Here is a 22,771-nt window from a genome sequence, read left to right as displayed (position 1 = left end):
TTACAGATAATCCTGAGTGAATTGTGAATAATGATGAGTGAGAAAGTTGAAGTGTGCGGGATGTGTGTGGGGGGGTTGTGTGTGCGTGTGTGTGCATGTGTATGTGCCTGTTTAGGCGCAGGTGCAACTGTTTGAGAGAGCGAGAGACATACAGAGAGTGATTGAGAGTAGACAGAGAAATGGACTGTGCAGTCAGAACAGATAAACACAGTTGTAATATAGAGCTGTCACCGGCAAGTCAGTAAGCTGACTATCAGCCAGCAGTCTGGCATGGCTCTCCTTTCACTGTTGTGAGATGACACCTCGTGTTGATTGCATGGCAGTATGGCAGTGACACATTTCATTGGCTACATACTGGACAGTAACACCTCAAAATCCATCTGTATATGTTTTGTGGAAGACGACTTCTCGTCAAGATGTTTTGCTCTGTCCTTTTCTTATCGTTCCTTAGGTATTTGTATGGATCTGTCTCCGTCCATTCGTACATACGTTAATCACACGCAATATCTCGGACACCACTAGCTCAATTYTGACAAAACTTGGGTGAATGATGTGTCTTGCCATAGAGATCCATAATTTACAAACTAATTGGCCCGGGGGGAGGTGGGGTAGTGTTCTGGCTACACACAGAGTTCTGGTTCAATAGGGAAGAATACAACTACTGCTTTTATACAGGCTAACCAGTTAGGTCTAGAACGACAGTCTAAATTCTAGCTACTGCTGTCAGCCAGGCTAACCAGCTAGGTCTAGGATGACATGGTAAATACTATCTACCACTGTTAGCCTAGTTAACCAGCTAGGATCAAAGGCTAAATGCTACCTACTACTGTTAGCCTGGATAAACAGTTAAGCTTGGTTGACTTCCTACACATGCTAGATACCACTATTAGCCTGGTTAACCAGCTAGGCTAGGATGACTAGCTAAATGCTAGCTCAATGTTAGCCTGGTTAACTAGCTAGGATGACAGGCTAAATGCTAGCTACCATTGTTAGCTTGGTTACCTGTCTACCTGTCCCTTGGAAGACTGCACAGTGACACTACAGTGTCCCCATTTCCCCTCTATYAAGGACAAGACAGTCCAACACGAACATTGACCGTGCACGGTAAATCACTTGGTGTTGATGAACGGTGGYGAATCAACATGTAGAATCTTTTGGAAATTGGAAAAAAATTGTGTCCGATATTCTATGGTCAGAGGCAATAGGATGAGMACTCTCTGCACAACCACTSTGCACGGCGGACATTYGTGTTGATCTGCATTGTTATTACGTCAACAACAATCTTAATTTAAAGAGAGAGGTTGGGGAAGGTTACAGTGCTAATTTCCTGTGTGCATATTGTTTCCCTGACGCTGTTTTGCTCTCCTATGTGTAATTTGATGAAGATCTCCTTACCACTAACAGTAACCTTTGTCTTGTTCCTATAGTTCCTCCCGTGCTGTCGATACTACAGCAGTCATTCAATGCCACAGCAGACTACCAGGAGTCAGTGACTTTCACCTGCGTCACATCGGGATCCCCCGACCCCGATGTCACCTGGCACAGGTACAGTTAGCCCCCCTACACACTATGTCATGGTTGTGTTCATTAAGCACAAAACGGAAGAACACAGGTGTGAGGCACAACCTGCTCCTTCAATAAGAAACGCTGGTTTTCGTTTTCCCATTGCGAAACGTTTTGCTCCCTACCTTGTGACCTAATAAACATGATTGATGTTTCCTATTCATACATCTAAACTTCTATATGCTTGTGGCTTGGCGAGCCAAATGCAATCCAGCCATTCTTTGACAAAACTATTAGCCAACCAGACCACTAGCTCAACCACATATGTTTTTGATTTATATTACGGCGATGTCACCAACTGTAGTCTGGTTTATCTATCACTGTTACAGATTAGTGGTTCTTCAATGTTCTAAATGGCACACACACACACACACACACACACACACACACACACACACACACACACACACACACACACACACACACTCTTCACAAGCCAGTGCTGTCGACAGACACTGTAAACGATGACATCGCATTGACACTGTGACATGTCCTTCTAGAGTGAGCCGCCACCTGTACCGTGTGTCACATTAGTCACACCTGCAACAGTAACATATGTTACATCTAACACACTCGTTCATTCATTCATACAACAGCCGTTGCATATATCCTGAACCTGAGTGACACACTCATTAGCATGTTCTTAGAAGCTATAATAACAGGGTTGTGTTCATTTGGCACCAAATGGAAGAAAACAGTCTGAAACAAGGAGCAACAATTTGGGCAGATTTTTTCTCCATTGCAAAACGCTTTAAAACACTTTTAATTGTATGCCCTAATGAACACAAACCTGTTATACTGTACAGATGTAGGATCTTAATTTGACCAGTATTTGTTTTAGCAAAATAATCCTGCAGAACGGGATTTGAATGTTTAGTCCATAATGTTGCTTGACTGGTGGTTAGGCGATTAGCTGGACAAAAGTAGGATACATGAAAAGTGCAATACTGTTACTGTGTGTAAGTGCAGGTTTTCAGTGAATTTATGTAAATCGTAATCTGCATTTTCTGTGGCGCAGGAAAATTCTCAGCAACAAAAGAGTGATCAAATTAACTTTTTGTTAACTGTGTGGAGTTAATGACAGTGAAGAGGCGACTCYGGGATGCTGGCCTTCTAGGCAGTGTTCCTCTGTCCAGTGTCTGTGTTCTTTTGCCSATCTTACTCTTTTCTTTTTATTGGCCAGTCTGAGATATGGCTTTTTCTTTGCAACTCTGCCTAGAAGGCCAGCATCYCGGAGTTGTCTCTTCACTGTTGACATTGAGACTGATGTTTTGCGGGTACTATTTAATGAAGCTGCCAGTTGAGTACTCTGTTTTTCAAACTAGACACTCAAATGTACTTTTCTTCTTACTTGGTTGTGCACCGGGGTCTCCCACTCCTCTTTCTATTCTGGTTAGAGCCAGTTTGCTCTGTTCTGTGAAGGGAGTAGTACACAGCGTTGTACGAGATCTTCAGTTTTGGCAATTTCTCGCATGGAATAGCCTTCATTTCTCAGAACAAGAATAGACTGACGAGTTTAAGAAGAAAGGTCTTTGTTTCTGGCCATTTTAAGCCTGTAATTGAACCCACAAATGCTGATGCTCCAGATACTCAACTAGTCTAAAGAAGGCCAGTTTTATTGCTTCTTAAATCAAAACAACAGTTTTCAAGTTGTGCTAACATAATTGCAAAAAGGTTTTCTAATGATCAATTAGCCTTTTAAAATTATAAACTTGGATTAGCTAAACACAATGTGACATTGGAACACAGGAGTGATGGTTGCTGATAATAGGCCTCTGTACGCCTATGTAGATATTCCATTAAAAATCAGCTGTTTCCAACTACAATAGTCATTAACAACATTAACAATGTCTACACTGTATTTCTGATTAATTTGATGTTATTTTAATGAACAAAAAAATTGACTTCTTTCAAAAACAAGGACATTTCTAAGTGACCCCAAACTTTTGAACAGTGGTGTATGTCAGAGCGGCATTAGACTAAGATACAGTGGCATAGAATAGAATACAGTATATACATATGAGATGAGTGATGCAAGATNAGCTGTTTCCAACTACAATAGTCATTAACAACATTGACAATGTCTACACTGTATTTCTGATTAATTTGATGTTATTTTAATGAACAAAAAAATTGACTTCTTTCAAAAACAAGGACATTTCTAAGTGACCCCAAACTTTTGAACGGTGGTGTATGTCAGAGCGGCATTAGACTAAGATACAGTGGCATAGAATAGAATACAGTATATACATATGAGATGAGTGATGCAAGATACGGAGACATTATTAAAGTGGCTAGTGATCCATTTCTAAAAGTGGCAAGTGTTTCCTAATCTATGTCTATAGGCAGCAGTCTCTGATGTGCTGGAGATGACTGTTTAACAGTCAGTAGTGTAGTATAGAATACAGTATATACATTTGAAGTCAGAAGTTTACGTACACCTTAGCCAAATACATTTAAACTGTTTTTCACAATTCCTCACATTAAAAAATTCCCTGTCTTAGGTCAGTTAGGATCACCACTTTATTTTAAGAATGTGAAATGTCAGAATAATAGTAGAGAGAATGATTTATTTCAGCTTTTATTTCTTCATTCACATTCCCAGTGGGTCAGCAGTTTACATACACTCAATTAGTATTTGGTAGCATTGCCTTTAAATTGTTTAACTTGGGTCAAACGTTTCGGGTAGCCTTCCACAAGCTTCCCGCAATAAGTTGGGTGAATTTTGTGGAGTGGTTGAAAAACGAGTTTTTATGACTCCAACATAAGTGTAGGTAAACTTCCGACTTCAACTGTACATGTGAGATGGGTGATGCAATATGTAAACACAATTTAAAAGTGACTACGTAGAATAGTGTGGAGTGAAGTTTATACATTTGAGATGAGTAATAAGTAATGATACGGAAACATTATTAAAGTGGCTAGTGATCCATTTCTAGAAGTGGCCAGTGATTCCTAATCTATGTCTGCAGGCAACTGCCTCTGATGTGCTAGCGATGGCTGTTTTGCAGTCTGATAACCTTGAGATAGAAGCTGTTTTTCAGTCTCTCGGTCCCATCTTTGATGGACCTGTACTGACCTCGCTTTCTGGATGATAGTGGGGTGAACAGGCAGTGGCTCGGGTGGTTGATGTCCTGTAGGTGTCCAGGAGGGCGGGAAGTTTGCCCCCGGTAATGCGTTGGGCAGACTGCATCMCCCTCTGGAGAGCTTTGCGGTTTTTGGTGGTGCGGTTGCCGTACCAGGCGATGATACAGCCTGACCGAGTGCTCTCAATTGTGCATCTGTTAAAGTTTGCGAGGGTTTTAGGTGTTAAGCCACATTTCTTTAGCCYCCTGAGGTTGAAGAGGTGCTGTTGCGCCTTCTTCACCACACTGTGTGGGTTGACCATTTCAGTTTGAAAACCAAGGCCCAACGTGGGAAAGGCTGGGGGCGAGAAACACAGATCTGGAAAGAGAGAGGGGGGTTGTTGTCTTCCTGTGAAGAGGGCAGAACAAACGCCAAAAAGTTACAGGTGTAATGTAATAATTGGAGTAGCTAGAGATACTTGAGGAGAGATTTGGGAATCTTAAGGAGGTATCCCAAATGTACTTTCATATATATACTGCTCTATCAAACACTAATACAGTTGTGTGGAAGGAATGTTGTGTACATGTCAAAGTTCATTTTCAACTTTCAGAAGAAAAGTCTAAACTGTGCCATGCATATAACCTTTGGAGTGGCTGTGGGAAGGATTTTGACTTGACATTGTTTTTGTTCCTCCGACTCAAATTCACTCTTGTAATAGCTTTTCTATCAATGGGAGAGATGGCGTTATAATTGGCCATGTAATTACAGAAAGCAATTGAAATGTTAAATCTATGTTTATCCTGTGAAAATGATATCTCGATGTGCCTCGCCTTGCAATACTGGCTTGTCTAATTGCTCCATGTAGACTGTCACACTGTATTGAGCTCAAACAAATGGTTTAGAAAGCTCTGKTTTTTAACCATCCTGAGATCACGTCATCGTACACTCTTAGAAAAAAAGATRCTATCAAGGGTTCTTCGGCTGTTCASTCTTTGAAGTACCCTTTTTGGTTGCAGGTAAAACTCCTTTGGGCTCCATGTAAAACCCAGGGTTCTGCATGGAACCAAAAAGGGTTCTACCTGGAACCAAAAAGGGTCCTAAACTGGAACCAAAATGGTTTCTCCTATGGGAACAGCCGAATAACCCTTTTGGTACCTTTTTGTCTAAGAGTGCACTGTCCTCTCTGTTCCGCCTTGAACACTACTCCACACAACTCAACCCTGACCGTAACTCCACCCTGACTGCAGCTTCACCCTAACACTTTGAKCATCACTCCACACGCCGACCACAGGTCATCACTGACCACAACTCAACTCTGACTACAACTCTACTATGACCGTTGTGTCCTCTTCATCAACATCTGCAATCTGACCACTGTGCCGCCATAACCATAACCCCGTCCCTCCCCCTCACACTGGTTTGCAAGACTGCACTACTAACCATTCTGGTAGGAAAGAGCTAGAGAACACCTTTCTCTTCTTCTTTCGCTCACTCCTCCCCCTTCCCCTCCTCCCTCAGTTACATTTCCTGTTGTGGTGTTTCCACCTGGCTGGCTGGCTGTGCCTGCTTTCAGTCATTCATAGACTCTGATACGGTCAGTGTAATTTTCCTGTGCTTAGAACCAGCTTTCGCCCCAGCACACAACACACACACACACACACACACACACACACACACACACACACACACACACACACACACACACACACACACACACACACACACACACACACACCACACACACACACACACACACACACACACACACACACACATCGTTCTTAATTTCCTCCCTGGCTCCCTCCAGCCTTATTACTTACTATACCTCAGTGTTTCTCCCAGTCCACTTTCAATTATCCTCCCTCTCTCTTGCTCTCTCTTTCCTTGAGAGATGTAGTTTTAACACCATTATAATGTGTATGTGGGGTGTGTGTGCGTGTGACAAACAATTAATTTTTTAAATGCAGTAAAGCTATTGTATGTTTATCATATCAAGGGAGGGGATGGGTGGTTGTGGTGGACGTGTGTGTCTTGTGAGTGTTTTATCTCTATGTTTGCATGTGTGTGTGTAGTTGAATTGGTTGTGCACCCCTATCCTATTTGTTTTTTATATGTATTGTTTTTTTAACCTTTATTTAATTAGGCAAGTCAGTTCMCMMMMAATTCTTATTTACAACGATGGCCCATGCCGGCCAAACCCTAACCCGGACGACGCTGGGCCAATTGTGCGCCGCCCTATGGGACTCCCAATGACGTCCGGTAGTGATACAGCCTGGACCAGGGTCTGTAGTGATGCCTCTAGCACTGAGATGCAGTGCCTTAGACCGCTGCGCCACTCAGGAGCCCAATCTGTTTCTCTGTACACAGGAAGGGCCAGCGGTTGGAGAGGTCGGAGCAGTATGTCCTCAACACCATGGAGGGAGGCAGGAGTACCCTGACCATCCGCAACATCATCCAAGGGGACGGGGGCAGCTATACCTGCCGAGCCACCAACAAGGCCGGGGCGGAGGAGAGGGAGCTCTTCCTCAAAGTGTTCGGTGAGTGTAGCAGCATGTCCTTCATGGGCATCCATACTTACGTTATGACATTCTCAAATTGAAGTAAACATGTCAAATGGTCTCACCTCACGTATATAGTTATTTGATGTTGCTTCGACCAGAAAACCGTAATTGGGCCAAGAATTTGTCATTTTAACATACCAATTTACTTTTGCTCAGTTACTTTTCAATTCGTTTTTCTTTAGATTTTTAGGCTGTAGGCACTGTAGAAAGCTTTTAACATGATTACTGTGTATTCCTTGATGTTCCTAGAGAGTGTATAGTCTTTGACCTTTTGCACGTCTCTCTATGAATAAAAATCCGTATGGATTGGAATGAAAGACGCCGGGTCTTTAGAGCCAAAAACTGCATGTTCCGCCATAGGCAATAGGCACTATAAGAATCTACATGTTTCCTGTGCGTTAAAAGCAACATAAGCTACATATTCCTGAGTATTACCAAAGATTTTTATAAATAACCCAAGATGGACCACAGCCTGTCGTTTCCAATGGGTCAAATTCGTCATAGTGGGCAGAACAAACATGGAGAGGGGCAGAACCAAGCACGAGTGTTCTAGAATGTATTCTCATATTTCCGTTAGGGGGAACGCCTACTCTGTGAAGTGCGTGTGTGTAATAACTATATTCACCCCTTTTTTCACTTTGGGTAAGGGTAAAATCGACAAAACTTAGTCCACTCTGTTCGAAAACAGATGATAGTTTTGGGAGCAGAACTGTTTCATTGATGAGAACRTTTGCATAATCCATCTTCTCCCACTGCCGACCACTGGGATTCCTCTCATCACCATATTTGGTATTGAGTGGAAACGCCAACCAGATGCATCACACTTACACATCCTTTGAAATATCTGGCTCATCGTTCTATATGTGGTGTTGCTGGGTGTTTCTAGTGAGTGTACAGTCCTTGAACTTACGTGACCTCATGTGTGTCTATGAATATTAATACAAATTGATTTGAATATAAGGTGTTTTGTCTTGAGCGCTACAAACAGCCAATTCCTATTCACCAAGGAAAACTATTATTTCAGAGGAAAACTTTCATCATGCAGCCACTACCTCAACCAATCATCCAACAACTTGAATCTAATACAATTCCAGACGGGGGGGAAAAAATACAACTAATTTATTGTAGAATCGGTGACACCCTGTTCATAAAAGTTTMAATTTRTATTTTCATAAAGCTGCCAGTATATTTCCTCCCTGATTATTCCGATGGAGCTCTTTCCTCTTTATGAAAATGTATGGAGATTTATGCTCTAGTCATCAAGATCCTTTCAAGGCCCAGGCTCCGGTTGGTCTTCAAAATGCATATTTAAATTAAGAAGATAGTGGAGAGCTTGAGTTTTGTTTTGCAAAGTGCAGCGGAGAAACACAGTTGTAAGAGTTTTATTACCCCTGCAAGTTGAGAGAGCAGGAGATGARGAGAAGAGGGATTTGCCATTGAGAGTTTATGCCACATTTCTTGGTGTTTCACAGGGTTGAATTTTTGTGGCCTCYTGCGTTTGGTGTCACCCGAAGCAGCTGCACTGGCCAACATCTGGACTACCATGAAACATCAAAATATATAAATATACATAGGCTAGATTGAAATGGGAATCTAATCTTCATGTTAAAAAACTTGAAGCAAAAGCTTATTTTACACAAGAATGTGTATAAGAGAAGACCTTGATGAAGGTATTGGCAAAATGTTTACAATTAAACAAACTTTCATTGTGCTACCAAGAGTCGCTTAATATCTTTTCATCTTCAGCTTGCTCCACTGATCAATTATTCATCTGTAAAGGAGAAGACACACTTGCACAGAATTGACCATTTGTTATAAAGGTTGTGCATAAGCTTTAGCCCATTCCCGTATCATATTGATGAATAGTATCATATTTCACATGAAGGGGTTAAGCTATATTGTTCATCCTTTACAGCACCTTTCCCACCCTGGAGTTATTGTATGAACCATAAGCCTCATCTGTGTATCGCTTCTTGGTTCCCACTAGGGCCTCTGAGTGTAATAAAAAAAAAGAAGGGCGGTAGTACTTAAGGCAGGTTTCAAGGCCATGTTTGAAAGTATTTATAGCTTACCTTGAAAAATAAATCTCCACCGAAATATTAATGACTTGTTATTTCWGTCAAAAGATAATTGTTTATGCCTCCATTTTTGGCTCTTCAATGACTAGGCCAATTTGAACTCTGTAGCTCTAAAGGCCTAAAGAAAATAATTGATTTTGTGTGTTTGTATGTGTGCGCGTGCAAATGTACATGCATAGGCGCGTGCGTGTGTATGTGTTGGTGCATATACAGTAGGCATACGTGTGTGTATGACCCCATTACGTGACAAGCTCTAAATCCCCTTAGATGGCTCATCCACCCTAAGGTTCACTCTTTTTGAAATTACAAACGACTTCTTGATTTTGCCAAGACCGCCTTAAAAAGCAGACACACTTTAGGCCTATTTTTCCATTTACTTCCATTTCTTCACAGCTTTACAGCCGTCGCTACTTTACTTGTACATGTTGTGTAAACATTTTTTTTTATACATGATTCATATTGCACACTATTTGCCCATGACACGCGTGGCGTTTGGGCGCTAGCTTAGACAGCCATGTATGAGAGAGTGGTTTATCCGCCAGAGACCAATGGTGAGCGGACCTCTACGCCACCGCCGTGGTGCCACGCTCCTTAATGCTTTTTATCGAGGGCGCTCAGCATCAAAAAAGGGTTTGTCTGTACACCGCGTGTCTCGTCGCTAAACACCCCCATCGGCAGCCAGCCAGCATAATGCTGCGTCTGTTAATAAGCCAGAGGATCCACAGAGGGAATTAAATAGACTGTATATAAAGAATATATGAAAGAGGAAAAAACTTCTGTTGAAGAGAAAGTGGAGAAGTAAAGATATTGTGAGAAAGAGGATGTGAGGGAGTAGGGAGACTTAACTCAAAGTAGTTGTTGTCTGGTTGTCTGTCTGGGCATGGTGTGGACTCAAATGTAAGGATTACTTTGTCTCGAGGCTATAAACTGCGATGCACAACTCTACTTTCAGAAATAGAAAAGTATGATTCTGAACAGTAGATTGAGATCGTATAGCCTCAATAGTCAAGCCCAAAGTTGTCCATCTTCCAATACCTGGTGCTAGCCCTCGGTGTCTCCTGTCTTAAATTATTGTATTTCTCTTTCTCCCTATCTCTGTCTTTCTTCCTTTCACTCTTCATCCCTATCTCTCTCTTTATCTCTTTCATCCACCCTCTCTTTCCTCTATCTCTCTTGGTCTCTCCTCCTCTCCCTCTCTCTATTTCTCTCTCCTGCATCTATCTTGGACTCTCTCCCCCCTTCTCCCTACCTCTCCTTTCAATCTATCTCTTTCTCTCTCTGTCCCTCCAGTCCAGCCACACATCACCCAGCTGCGTAACGTGACGGCGGTAGAGGGCAGCGCCGCCATGATCTCCTGCGTGGCYGAGGGGGAGCCGCTSCCTGAGATCTCCTGGAGGAGAGCCAGTGACGGTCAGAGCTTCGCCGATGGAGACAAGGTAACACTGGGCTGTCCCCTGCTCTTACTTCCGCCCCCTTTTTCATTGTATGTTGCCTACTGTTGCACTCTACTGGTACCCAGTTCACCTTCTCTAGACAAGCACAGTCACACGCAAGCAAGCACGCACATGCTCACACACACAGGCATGCTTGCGTACACACACAGGCAGGCAGACAGACAGACAGACAGACAGGCAGGCAGGCAGGCAGGCAGGCAGACACAGACAGACAGACAGACAGACAGACAGACAGACAGACAGACAGACAGACAGACAGACAGACAGACAGACAGACAGAGAGTAACCTCGTTGTCCCTGCTTTTACTCTCCATCTTCCACTTCATACTGCCTACAGTCACACAAAGTACTTTCCTCAACCCTCTCTCACCACTTATTTCTTGCACAGACAGTTGCCCGGTATTAACAAAGAACATATCTGAGGAGAATGCTCATCTTTGAAGATGGATGTGACCGCGTCATAGAGTAGTTCTCAGCACGGACATTTTTTGACTATACGTTTTCTGGGCCCAGTAATTCCAACATCTCCTTCCTAGGGTTCTTTAGAGGCACTACGTTATATCCACCATGCAATAAGGTACAGTATATATGAAGTAAAAGATTGTTCATTGTGTTACTTAACAAAGAGAGAAAGGTAGGCCATAGGGTAACCTACCTCATCCAAAGATTAGTTATACTCATTGTATCAAGGTTGGATGCCATTGATGAACCATGTTGGTCACGACATTAATCTCTGAGATTCTCGGAGCATACATTGTGCCTCAACAGACAGAGGTTAAAGAAATGCTCTCAACATGGCTAAGAGTAAACAGACAGCTACCCTGTGTTTTTTYTGTCATTGTCTCAGTAGCCACCGAGCACTAATGGTTTTCGAGAGGCGCTGCATTAGCAAAGATGGCTTCCACTTTCCACGGGAAAAAGGTCAATGGCTGAGATAAATGAATGTGTGCGTTGGCGCAAACCGCTCGGCTTTATAAATCAAGGCACTGAATGAGAGTAAATACTTCTTCGCGCTCCGAGGCAAATGCAATTATGGAAATGTGAGCGCCGAGCAACACACCTAAATGTATGGGAAAGAACAAACAGGGCTTTGTGTATATTGCTGCCTTGATTGATGGCCATGGGCATTAGGTGTAAAGCTACTCGCCTCTTCTTTCAATTTACATCTGCATATCCAGACACAGCCAGCACGCTACTCTCTATTCTCTTATCCAGTATCACAAAACGTAACGCCGCTACTTTACGTCGGGGTAATGTAGCAAGAGCATTGTTTTGTTTCTGTCTCCTTTTTGCTGTCGCGAGCATATTTGTTTCTCATTGAAGCACATACGAACCCAGCAAACTAGTTGAGAAACAGTGTACGCTGGTTGAAAGTCAATGATACATAGTAACAGAGCATTGTGGGTTTCTGTTTACCTGTTTTCTCATCTCAATGCCACTGGCGAGGTTATGAWAGCACTAGCAGCAAGCCACAGCAGCTCCCCATTCACGGCAGCTTAATAAGGTCTTACAGCAAGCCGGCACTCCCAAGGGCAACAGGCACAGCCACTGTATCTTTACTGAAGAAAGYGGATAAGGAAAGATGTGGCGTCTTCTTTTAACTGATCCAGAGCCAGCACTAATACCATCGGAGAAGTTCGTATGGGCTTACTTGGAGTTCAGCTTTGGAGATATMTTATTTAAGATCGTGTGTGATCATTGCAGGGTGTAGGAGGGCATGTTCCGTATCCTCACATCAGATGGAGAGGACTTCCAATGATCTGCTCTGCTCTCCATCTTTCATCTACCACCTACCTTTACCTCTCTCTCTCTTTTTCTCTCTCTCTCTACCTATCTCTCTTTGTCTCCCTCTTGCTATGTGGGCTTTCTGTCTCATACTCTCTCTCTTTCTCCTTCCTTCCGGKCTGTGTCTGAGTGTGTGCTCCTGCAGTGTCTCCTGTCCATGTCAGCTCCTCTGCACTGCATATCAAACAGGCTAGTGTCTCACTCCCTCTCTCTGCCTCCTCCCTTTCCTCCCCSCATCACCTCCCTCCWTCTCCCTAGAGAGAGCATCCCTTCCTCAGCCAGGTGAACCTGGGAATAAATAACCCAAATATAGGAGAGAGAGCGAGAGAGAATGCACAAAGCCCAGAGTCAGCATTCTCTTCCACTGGCAAATTTGACTTTCTGCCCCCCTGTTTATTTGACAGCGTTTATATTCATTCCAAATTCAATGGTCAGTTCCACTCCTGAATTGTTCAAATGGAATGTGGAGGGCACCTGCTGTATATGTGCAGTAGGACACTGTGACCATGTTACTGAAAGCACCACTTTCATAGCCAACCACCATTTTATAAAAAATAATCACGTTCAAGGAAAAAACAGGATCAAACCAACTTGAATCTAAGTGAYGATTCACCCGAGATCAAACCAACTTTACTATACCCTTTATCACTCCTTAAAGGGAGGCCTCTTTAACCTGGCAGTAGCGAGAGACTGTGTGAGCTGAAATGACTGCAAGAGATTGTTTCAATCTGAAATGACTGCAAGAGACTTCACASTCAGTGCTGATACAACTGAGGGATTATAATGGGCATTAACAGGGGGCGTTGGGGCTGGCATTGGAGCACTAGAAATGAGCTGTATATGCATCGATTGTCTAGGGAGATCTATAGAGTGGGCGTCGGAGTCTGTGTGAGTCTGCCACATCCGCACACTGCAGGGGCAAGCTCCCAGGAGACACCAGGGCTCAAGACTGAAGGAGAAGGGAGGAAATGACACAGAGACAGGTCCCAGAGGGGGGAGAGATATCTATAGGCCAAATTAGACCTGGCATGGGAACTCCGCGTGTTACGACTGCAGTATTCTGAGTGCTGGGCCCAAGTCCTGCTGGTGTCTAACCCTAGCACTTGATTAATCAATGGCAGTCACTATCTGCTTAGGGAGTCCGCACAGCTAGCAGACCTGTGTTCAAATAGTATTTGTTTTCATTCAAATATTCAAATACAAAATGGAGTAGTCCCAAAAGTGCAATCCCCGCCCATATGGCACTCCAGACAGGCTTGATCAAACTCTCAAAGTATTTGAAGAACCCAAAAGATTTCCTTTGTAAGTGATGATCACCCTGAGGTAGTTTGTCTTTGTTAAGTGTCATTGATGATTACAAGGAATGATTGCTGCTCCCAATCTAATTGACCCTCGGCTTCAAATTGAGACCATCTGTCTTCACAGTTCCCTGTCTAATTATTGCAAATCAATTGATAGTCAATCACATTAATCCTAGCCAGAGTCGTAAAACTGATTTTACATCAGATACTTGGTTTGACTTAGTGTCAGGGGGGTTTAACGGTTATGAAGGTATGTGAGGTTGTTATGAAGTAAAACGTCAACAGATAAAAAGTGTATGGATTAAAAAAAAATATTTAACCAGGCAAGTCAACTAAGAACAAATTCTTATTTGCAATGACGGCCTAGGAAGAGTGGATTAACTGCCTTGTTCAGGGGCAGAACGACAGATTTTGACCTTGTCAGCTCGGGGATTCGATCTAGCAACCTTTCGGTTACTGGCCCAACGCTCTAATTACTAGGCTACCTGCCGCCCCGGCTGGATGGATGGAGTGGATGAAGCAAATTCTTCACATGAGATGTACAGTATGCAATAAATTCACAATCCATTTGTGTGCGTGTGTGCCTATGCATGTGTGTGTGCACAGAGCCAAGATGGACGTATGGATGTGCGGGGCCGCCATGGCAAGTCCATGTTGACCATCAGTGGGGTGAAGCTTACTGACTTGGGACGTTTTGACTGTGAGGCCCTCAGCAGGATCGGGGGCCACCAAAAGAGCATGTTCCTCGATATAGAGTGTAAGTACAGTTGGATAACAAAAACACTGATGCCTGCGCTGATAAGGTATACACACACACACACAAGTTTGCACATCTGCACAGTATTCACACAAAGGGAATGGAGCATAGCCGCTACCTCACTTTTTAACCAAGGTGCATGAATTGAGGAGCAAACTGAAGTAGAGATAATATTCTCTATTGGAGAACAATGGAAGTAAATGAAAAAGCTTTTTCATTATTTCATCTAAAACCAATACAACTTGTTTGCACATGCAGAGCATCAAAACCACACACACAAAGCTGCTGACTTGTAATATTCCATTGTTGAACACTGTTTCTGTTTTCCCTTTTTAGCAAATGCTTGAATAATCACAACAGAGTTGCCTGCCCCCCAGAAAGCTAATTAGTAGGAGGATATCCTGCTGCATTATTTATCCCATATTACACACACACACACACACACACACACACACACACACACACACACACACACACACACACACACACACACACCCAAACCAACCCCCACACACCACACACACACACACACACACACACACACACACACACACACACACACACACACACACACACACACACACACACACACACACACACACAAACACACACTTCTGTTGAAAAAAACTGCTTCCTCCTGTACTCTTTAATAATAAGATTAAAGCTAAAGATCTCACCATCTCATTTCAGAACACAGTTCAATTCAATCCAATGGTGCTTTAACCCTTTGATTTGTACAGTCACATATTTGTGATCGTTGTTGAGTGGTCCCTGCAGCGTACCATCGCAAATATGTGTTTGGAACAGAAGTAACGGAACATTTGATGCAACAAACGTGTCTAAACTGTATCTTTGTCTAATAAACATCTAAACAATGTTTTGTACTGATGGGAAATAAAGGTCTTCACCTTTTGTTGTAAAAGATAAATGTGAACTTCATCATCCAAACATAACACAGAACACATCCACAGCCAAACTCCATAAACCAGTCTAAATAACAAGTTGTGCTGACAAAAAAAAAGAACATAAGTTAGCGACCTAAAAGCTAGACTTGTTTACAATGTACCACATCCCCGGTGAACACAAGGGAGAAATGTAATATTGTTTAGAAAATAGCTAACAGCAGCTAAATTCTTTATGATGGCAGCTATGTTTGTTTGTTTGTTTGACAAGCGAAAACTCCATAATCCCAGAATGCCATTCACTATAAAACGCAAACAAACATAGTCAAAGATGGCTTTGCTCATTTCCTGAAAAATATGAACTTAGTTTGTCCACTTTTCAGCATATTACAAATCTTCGATGTACAAGAACCGGAGCACATTTACATTTAAGTCATTTACATTTAAGTCATTTAGCAGACGCTCTTATCCAGAGCGACTTACACATGACTTGACAAGTGGTTTACCGTTTTTGACAAATCACAAAGATCACAGATCATCACCCCAAATACAAGCCTACTGCCTAGCCTAACCGTAGCGCGAAAGCTAGACAGGGATGAAACCATTTTAGGGGGGTTTGTGGGCGGGTTCATAACATTTTTKGGGGGGGKTTTCAAGTCCATGGGATGTAGAAATGAGGGAAGGTATTGTGGGGAGATATTACTATGATGGAGAATTTATCAATACGTGGGGGGAAAACACAGGAGAAGTTTATAGTTTATAAGCTAAATGAAATAAAACCCCTGGAGGGAGATCTGAGCTGGCAACCCTGAGGTACCATAGTTACGATCTGATGCCACGTTTAAAACAACTGCGAACTGGGAAATCTCCGTCTTCCGACTTCAGTGAGTCTTGAGACAGGGGGAAAAAAATAGCTCAGACTGGGAAAAATAATGTTGAATGGTCATCCAACTTGGAATTGCAACTTGGAAACTTGGGCCTCTAACTAGAGCTCGGACTTTCTGACCTGAAGATCACTGACATCATGATTTGACCTCGTATTTTTCCCAGGTCCCAGTTGTCTTGGAAGCACCATAAGTCAGTCGAGTGTACTATACCTTCACCTCGTTTTGTTATAACATCTTTGCAACCAGAATGTATGAATTGTATGATAATCAACAAACATGGTGCCACACACAGCTGGTAATTAGCTTAGCATTAGCTCATCATAATCAGTAAAACTTTTTTAAAGTATTTTACACACATATGTGTCCATTACAATCTATATAAGAATCGGAATGCATGATTTGTGACCAGTACTTGAAAACGTGAATAAAACAGTAAATCAATTATGATCCATACATATGGTATGCTACAATAGGAATGACAACACGATATACAAAAAATAAGGCACTTACTTTGATAGGAATGCACACATGTCCAAAGTGATAAACAACAATGAGGTCAATGCAGGTGCCAGCCAGAAACTGTGCAAGGCCTGTTTTGACTAGAGATGTGCCATGTCTTCATACTTGATSTGGGGAAAAACTGGGGAGGTGCTTTGGCTCTCGTTGAAGAGTGAAGTTTGTCCGGCTCAGTAAAGCCTCAAAGATATATTGTCAGCAACAGTGAAATTGGCTACTTCTTATGTGAATTAATGAGGAGGCGGAAACACACCTCAATCCAAACTGTAGTTAGAAAATAATAAAAAATTGACAATTTGAAACACAGCCAATAGATAATTAGCAGCCAGCGTGCCTTGGTTTTAGGGCAGCGTAGGTTAACTGTCCTGTTGCGTAACAATCACATTTTGGAATGATGAGTGCATTATGATATCACACGCATAAATAAACTCACGCTAGGGCGTCCGTTAGAGATATTTGGAACTCGTGTGAAAAGGTTAATGGCATGAAACATACATGTAATAATTTCCGAAGTAGATCTGCAATTGCACCAAGGAACTACATAGCCCCAGGTGTCTGTCTTTTCTAACAAACGTGCTATAAATGGCATCCTTTGAGGTGAGCATGCATGACATCACTGCCCTCACTTTTCTCCAGCCACCCTTGGCAGTGCCACACCCTCAGAGCAGTGACCCATCACGCCCTCGCTCAACACATGACAGCCCCAAGAGGTGTGTGATTGAGCGTAGATGCGGCGGGGGCTAAGCCAACTGTCGCAGCGGAGCTAATAAACGTATTTATTAAGTCTGTGGCGGGACTAGAGGAGGAGGTAGAGGCACGTCTTCCTTCGTGACAGAGCGCCAGGCATCAATCTCCCTAATGGAATRCTGCGAGCAAGCATAAAACATACCATAATGCCACTCTACTGACTACTGGGCGAGTGCAGCGGCGAGCAGGGATGGCAAGCGCCACCCCCCAAGGCAGTGGGGTGGATCGTTCATTAGCACCCATCCAGCTCGGCACCACAGATTCACACATTCACACACACAAACACACAACGACWCACACACACTCGGGAAGAGTATCGTAATGGAGATCTCTCGCCCAGCATGAGGTSTCTTCAATAAGTTCAGGCTTCCTTTGAACTTTAGGGAGAGTGTATTGAGGCATTCATGAGACACTCTCTTTTCCCTTTGTGTGATTATGTGTAAACCCAACAACCCGTTTATTGGATTTTGGTCATCTCAGATTATATATATTTTTTAATTGCCTGGTTTTGCATGACTTGGAAGCTAACCCGACCAATCACGTTGTGTCTTGGATAGACATGCCCAAGTTCCAGACCAACCAAACCATCTTTTACTCGTGGGAGGGCAACCCGGTGAACATCAGCTGTGACGTCAAGTCCAACCCGCCCGCCACCATGCTATGGAGGAGAGAACGCCTCACCATCTCGGCCGAAGGCACTGCCAACACACGTGTCCACACTATCGACGGCAAGTCCCTGCTAGAGGTGGGTATAGKAAGGAAAAGGGCACCCACCGGTAACAGTCTAACTTCAGAAATACAAATCATGGCCACCTTATCATCCCCAGCTTCCAAGTTGTCTATTCATCTGCTTTCCTCTCCTCTGCATCTCTTCCCTAGGTCATTGCCAACTTACCTGGTAAAAAAGGACTGAATGAAAGAAACAATGCTTTATACTGGCTGATATAGTGTTACCCAAAGTCTTCACTTTGTGTAATGCCAGTGTCGGTGTATTGACTCAGCTCTGGTCTTTGTGCTCACTCAAATGTTTGTCCCTAGGTCACCCCAGTGTCCGACAGGGATTTCGGACGCTACAACTGCACGGCACGTAACAACATCGGAGCGAAATACCAGGAGTTCATCTTGGCCCAGGCAGGTAAGTGCTGGCCTCATAAAGTAAYCAATCCCCCCCTCATTATAGCACATTGGACTTTCCCTTGATATCATACAGTACACATTGAATCSGGTAAACCATGCACAACAACATATCAAAGTTCATCCATCAACCAAATAGTTCCAACTATGTATCATCCATGTGGCATGATTAACCAAATATCGCCGCAGTCAACCAATGAAATATCTAATGCTGACCCAAGCAACAAAGCGTCACTTCACTGGAAGCCCAGATAGTATCTTCCAACTGTTTTTCACCCCTCTCGCTCTCTTTTGTTGTTGATAACCTCCWTGTTTGCTGTTACCATGGTAGTAAATTCCATAACCACCCCCACAACCTCTATTTATCCTAATATAAAATGGTTCTCACTGATTTAATGTACTGTAGCTCCTAAGTACAGTTTATGTTTAGATAAAACACATTMTAACTATTCAACCTTAGCGACTTGTATGACTTATTTGGAAGATACAGTATGTGCTGGATTTGAGAATCAATCGTTGAATCTGGCTTTGTGCACAGACCTTCATAGCTCAAACTTCCCTTTGTGTGTCTGTGTGTGTGTGTGTATGAGTGCATTTATTCTAGTGTGTGTGTGTGTATGCTGCATATTAGTGTGTACATTACTGTATGTACGTGTGTGCGTTTATGCTTGCCCAGATGGAAGATACTAACWGTTTTTTGCACCCCTCTCACTCTGTTTTGTTGTTGATAACCTCCTTATTTGCCATTTCCATGGCAGTAAATACCATAACCCCCCCCCCGTCCCCCAACCTCTATTAGCCTAAACTAATCTCAAATAGTGCTCGCTGATTTAAAGTAGTTCCCCCAATTTACTAAAGTACCCCTAATTTACGGTGCATAGCGCAGGCTAATATACAATAACGCAGTCCAATTCATTTTAGTACAGATTCAGTTACTTCAACACAAGGGCCTCTGAGAAGTAGAATTCTGAGAAAAGACTTAAGATGTAGTTTTAAGAGACATTCTTCCGCATTCACACACACACGTCGGAACACACGTCGGAACACACACTTCAAACACACAGAGACACCTTTATAAACTCTCTATCTGTCACACACACACACACAAACACACACACACACACACACACACACACACACAACACACACACACACACACACACACACACACACAAAACACACACACACACACACACACACACTAAAGAAAAAACATAAGTCTTCGCTTGAATTTTAGATTCAGAACTCTTCACCTCTCTCTCGCAATGAATGGAGTGTCGCCAGGTTTGAGGATCCATGAAATGAAACAACGATTCCTTCACGCACACACTCTCCCGCCCATCAGTTTGATTCGGTTTTAAAGTCTGATCATTAAAGAGAGAGGAAACTCTAGTGTAATAACTCTAGATAGAAGACTGTGAGCCAACCCTGTCAGCCAATTACCCCGCTAAATGCTAACACTTGATTCATGATCAAGCTTATGCAACTCTTTATGTAACTTGAATGATATTTTAAATGTTATTGATGTTAAGAAGATTTGGGCCTGAATTCACAAAGTGTCTCAGAGTAGGAGTGCTGAACTAGGATCAGGTCCACCCTCTTATTCATTATGAYTTAAAAGGCTAAATCAGATCAGTACTCCTACTCTGAGACGCATCGTGAATACGGTCTCTGATGTATTACTCAAGATATTATGGGGTTGTGCCAAGTTAAAATGCAGTGTATATAAGACTGTGAAGGATTGACGCTGAAGCCTTGAACTGCCTATACCCACAGTGTTAGGAAAGAGTTCAATTTGTCTCCCTTCCCACTCTAACTTTGTGTCATATCGCAACAGAGATCGAAAGAAATACAGTTTAGGTGTAAATAATAACTTGTCGCTAGATACGCATTGTAACTATTCAACTTTAGCAACGTGTACCACTTATTGAGAAGGCATTGTGCTGGGTTTTCAGAATCAGTTGTTGAATCAGGCTTCGTACATAGACCTTCATAGCTCAAACTTTTATCCATATGGTAGATGGGTTCCCTTTGTGTGTGTTAGACCTTCATAGCTCAAACTTTTATCCATATGGTAGATGGTTTCCCTTTGTGTGTGTGTGTGTGTGTGTGTGTGCGTGCGTTTATACTAGTGTGTGTGCAGGCTGCATATCAGTGTGTACGTTTCTGCGTTTATGCTTGTGTGTCTATGTGTGTGCCCGATTGTGTGTAGCTCCACAACCATGCTGAAAGTCCTCTCTCTCCTTAATGTATTCCTGGTCTTATAAAAGAGAGGCTCTGTTGGACAGCAACGGTTTCTTTTGATTTGCTCGAAGCCCCGTGGCTCCACCAGATAAAAGGGAAGTGTTTGTGTGATAACGGGATTGAGTCAACCGCTGATAAATATAATGGCCTTGGCTTTTTTTTTTACTTCGCCCGAACACTGTGTGTGGGTTAACACAAAGCATTCTGCATCGCAAAACCCAATAAGCCTGAGTTGCCATAGCGACATCTTTGTATCACGTGTGAGAGTTTTGATTTGCCAATAACGACACACCAGCGATATTATGTTTCCGTAACAAATAGAGACGTCAATGTAATGTTTCTGAAGGGTTACCGGAACTGATGTTTGGATGTGTGTTGTTTCAATGGGGGACGGTTATGAGTGTGACACCTATTTCTCTGTTTTTTTCCAGACGTGCCCTCGAACCCGTACTCGGTGCGCTTGTCGGCCGTGTCGCAGCGCATCGCCACGGTGACATTCATGAAACCCGACTCACATGGCGGTGTACCCATTGGCCACTACCTGGTCAACTACAAGGAAGTGGGCTCGCAGGACTGGAGAGACGTCAAGTCTCATGGTGTCCAGAGTGAGTGTGTTTCCCTATTTCCTCTGTTTTGATCTTCATTATCCCTATTTTAATCATTATCGCTGTCATTATGTCGTCATCATTGTTATTTTCATTCATCATCATCTACATAAAAAGGGACATAATTTGTCATCATCTTCATCTTCAACACCATCTTTGTCATCATCAATCATCATCGTCATAAAAATGTACAATCGTCATCATCAATGGTATGGACATTCTAGATGACCATCTCCACTATAGCGACACACCTCACATTTTCTCACATTTACACGCCTTACATTTACTCAGACAAAAAAAAAGCTGCCGTGTTCAGGGACTAGGTAAGGTTAGGTCTTTCACTGCAAGGTCCTGCCTACCTAAGTCAGACTAAGATCCCTCATCCTTGATGAACCTTTGAGGAGGGAGGAAGAGAGAGGGGGAGAGAGAGAGGGAGAGCGAGAGGGAGCGAGGGAGAGAGAGGGAGGGGCAGCTAACCAGCAGGTCTGAAAAGCAACTGTTTTTCTCTTTCCCTTTCCACTCTGGCTTCATGACTCCAAATTGAGTTTGGAGGCACTCAAGGGAGTGTGTGTGTGTGTGTGTGTGTGATGTGGAGGGCTTCAAAAAAAGAGCACCTCAGAAGGACGGATTCTCAGACGATAAGCAGGTCTGACAAACTTGAAGGGCTTATCGCTAATATCCCTCATTTTGGAGTCAATTACAATAGTGAGCTGGAACGCGGAGAATGCTGAGCAGCATGGAAGCATTGAGGAATAGAGAGAGAACAAAGTGATATATACAGGCAATGAGAACAGAAATAAAGACATAGGGAGTTAAAGAGGATAGAATGAAAGAGAAAATATCAGGAAGATGGAGAGAAAATAATAAAAATTCAGATTTTCGAGAGAAAGGGAGATATTTGGGAGAGGGAGATATTCGAGAAAGATGTACAGTGAAAAAAAAATCAAGGTTGTGAAGTATATTGTATGAATTCTTCATTTGTGTTAGTTCTTGTGTTCCTGTTTAACCAACTTCCTTGTCTCGGGGTGAGCACGTTAACGGAGATAGCCAAATCAACTAATTACCATTTGCAAATTGACATTTAATATTCGGAGCCACTTCAGGGCCTTAATAGTAATGATGCACATTTGCACTATAAAACAGCTCTGTGTATAATGAGTTGGCACAATTT

General features: G+C 42.8%; 1 protein-coding gene across 2 annotated transcripts in view; it reads left to right on the top strand.

The window, feature by feature from the left end:
• The window catches only part of LOC111971037 (neural cell adhesion molecule 2), a 439,128-nt gene that overhangs the window by 364,433 nt on the left and 51,924 nt on the right, over nucleotides 1-22,771 (top strand). For both annotated transcript variants that reach the window (XM_070445981.1, XM_023997847.2), the window contains exons 6-12: nucleotides 1,428-1,545; nucleotides 6,997-7,166; nucleotides 10,559-10,704; nucleotides 14,415-14,565; nucleotides 18,175-18,362; nucleotides 18,656-18,752; nucleotides 21,427-21,600. In XM_070445981.1, coding sequence (XP_070302082.1) covers nucleotides 1,428-1,545; nucleotides 6,997-7,166; nucleotides 10,559-10,704; nucleotides 14,415-14,565; nucleotides 18,175-18,362; nucleotides 18,656-18,752; nucleotides 21,427-21,600 — 1,044 coding nt within the window. The remainder of the gene's footprint in view (nucleotides 1-1,427; nucleotides 1,546-6,996; nucleotides 7,167-10,558; nucleotides 10,705-14,414; nucleotides 14,566-18,174; nucleotides 18,363-18,655; nucleotides 18,753-21,426; nucleotides 21,601-22,771) is intronic.

This window comes from Salvelinus sp. IW2-2015, linkage group LG12, assembly GCF_002910315.2.
Source record: "Salvelinus sp. IW2-2015 linkage group LG12, ASM291031v2, whole genome shotgun sequence".
NCBI classification, from domain to species: domain Eukaryota; kingdom Metazoa; phylum Chordata; class Actinopteri; order Salmoniformes; family Salmonidae; genus Salvelinus; species Salvelinus sp. IW2-2015.
Note: the sequence above shows the minus strand (reverse complement) of the source record. Positions and strands in the feature narration are given on the sequence as shown.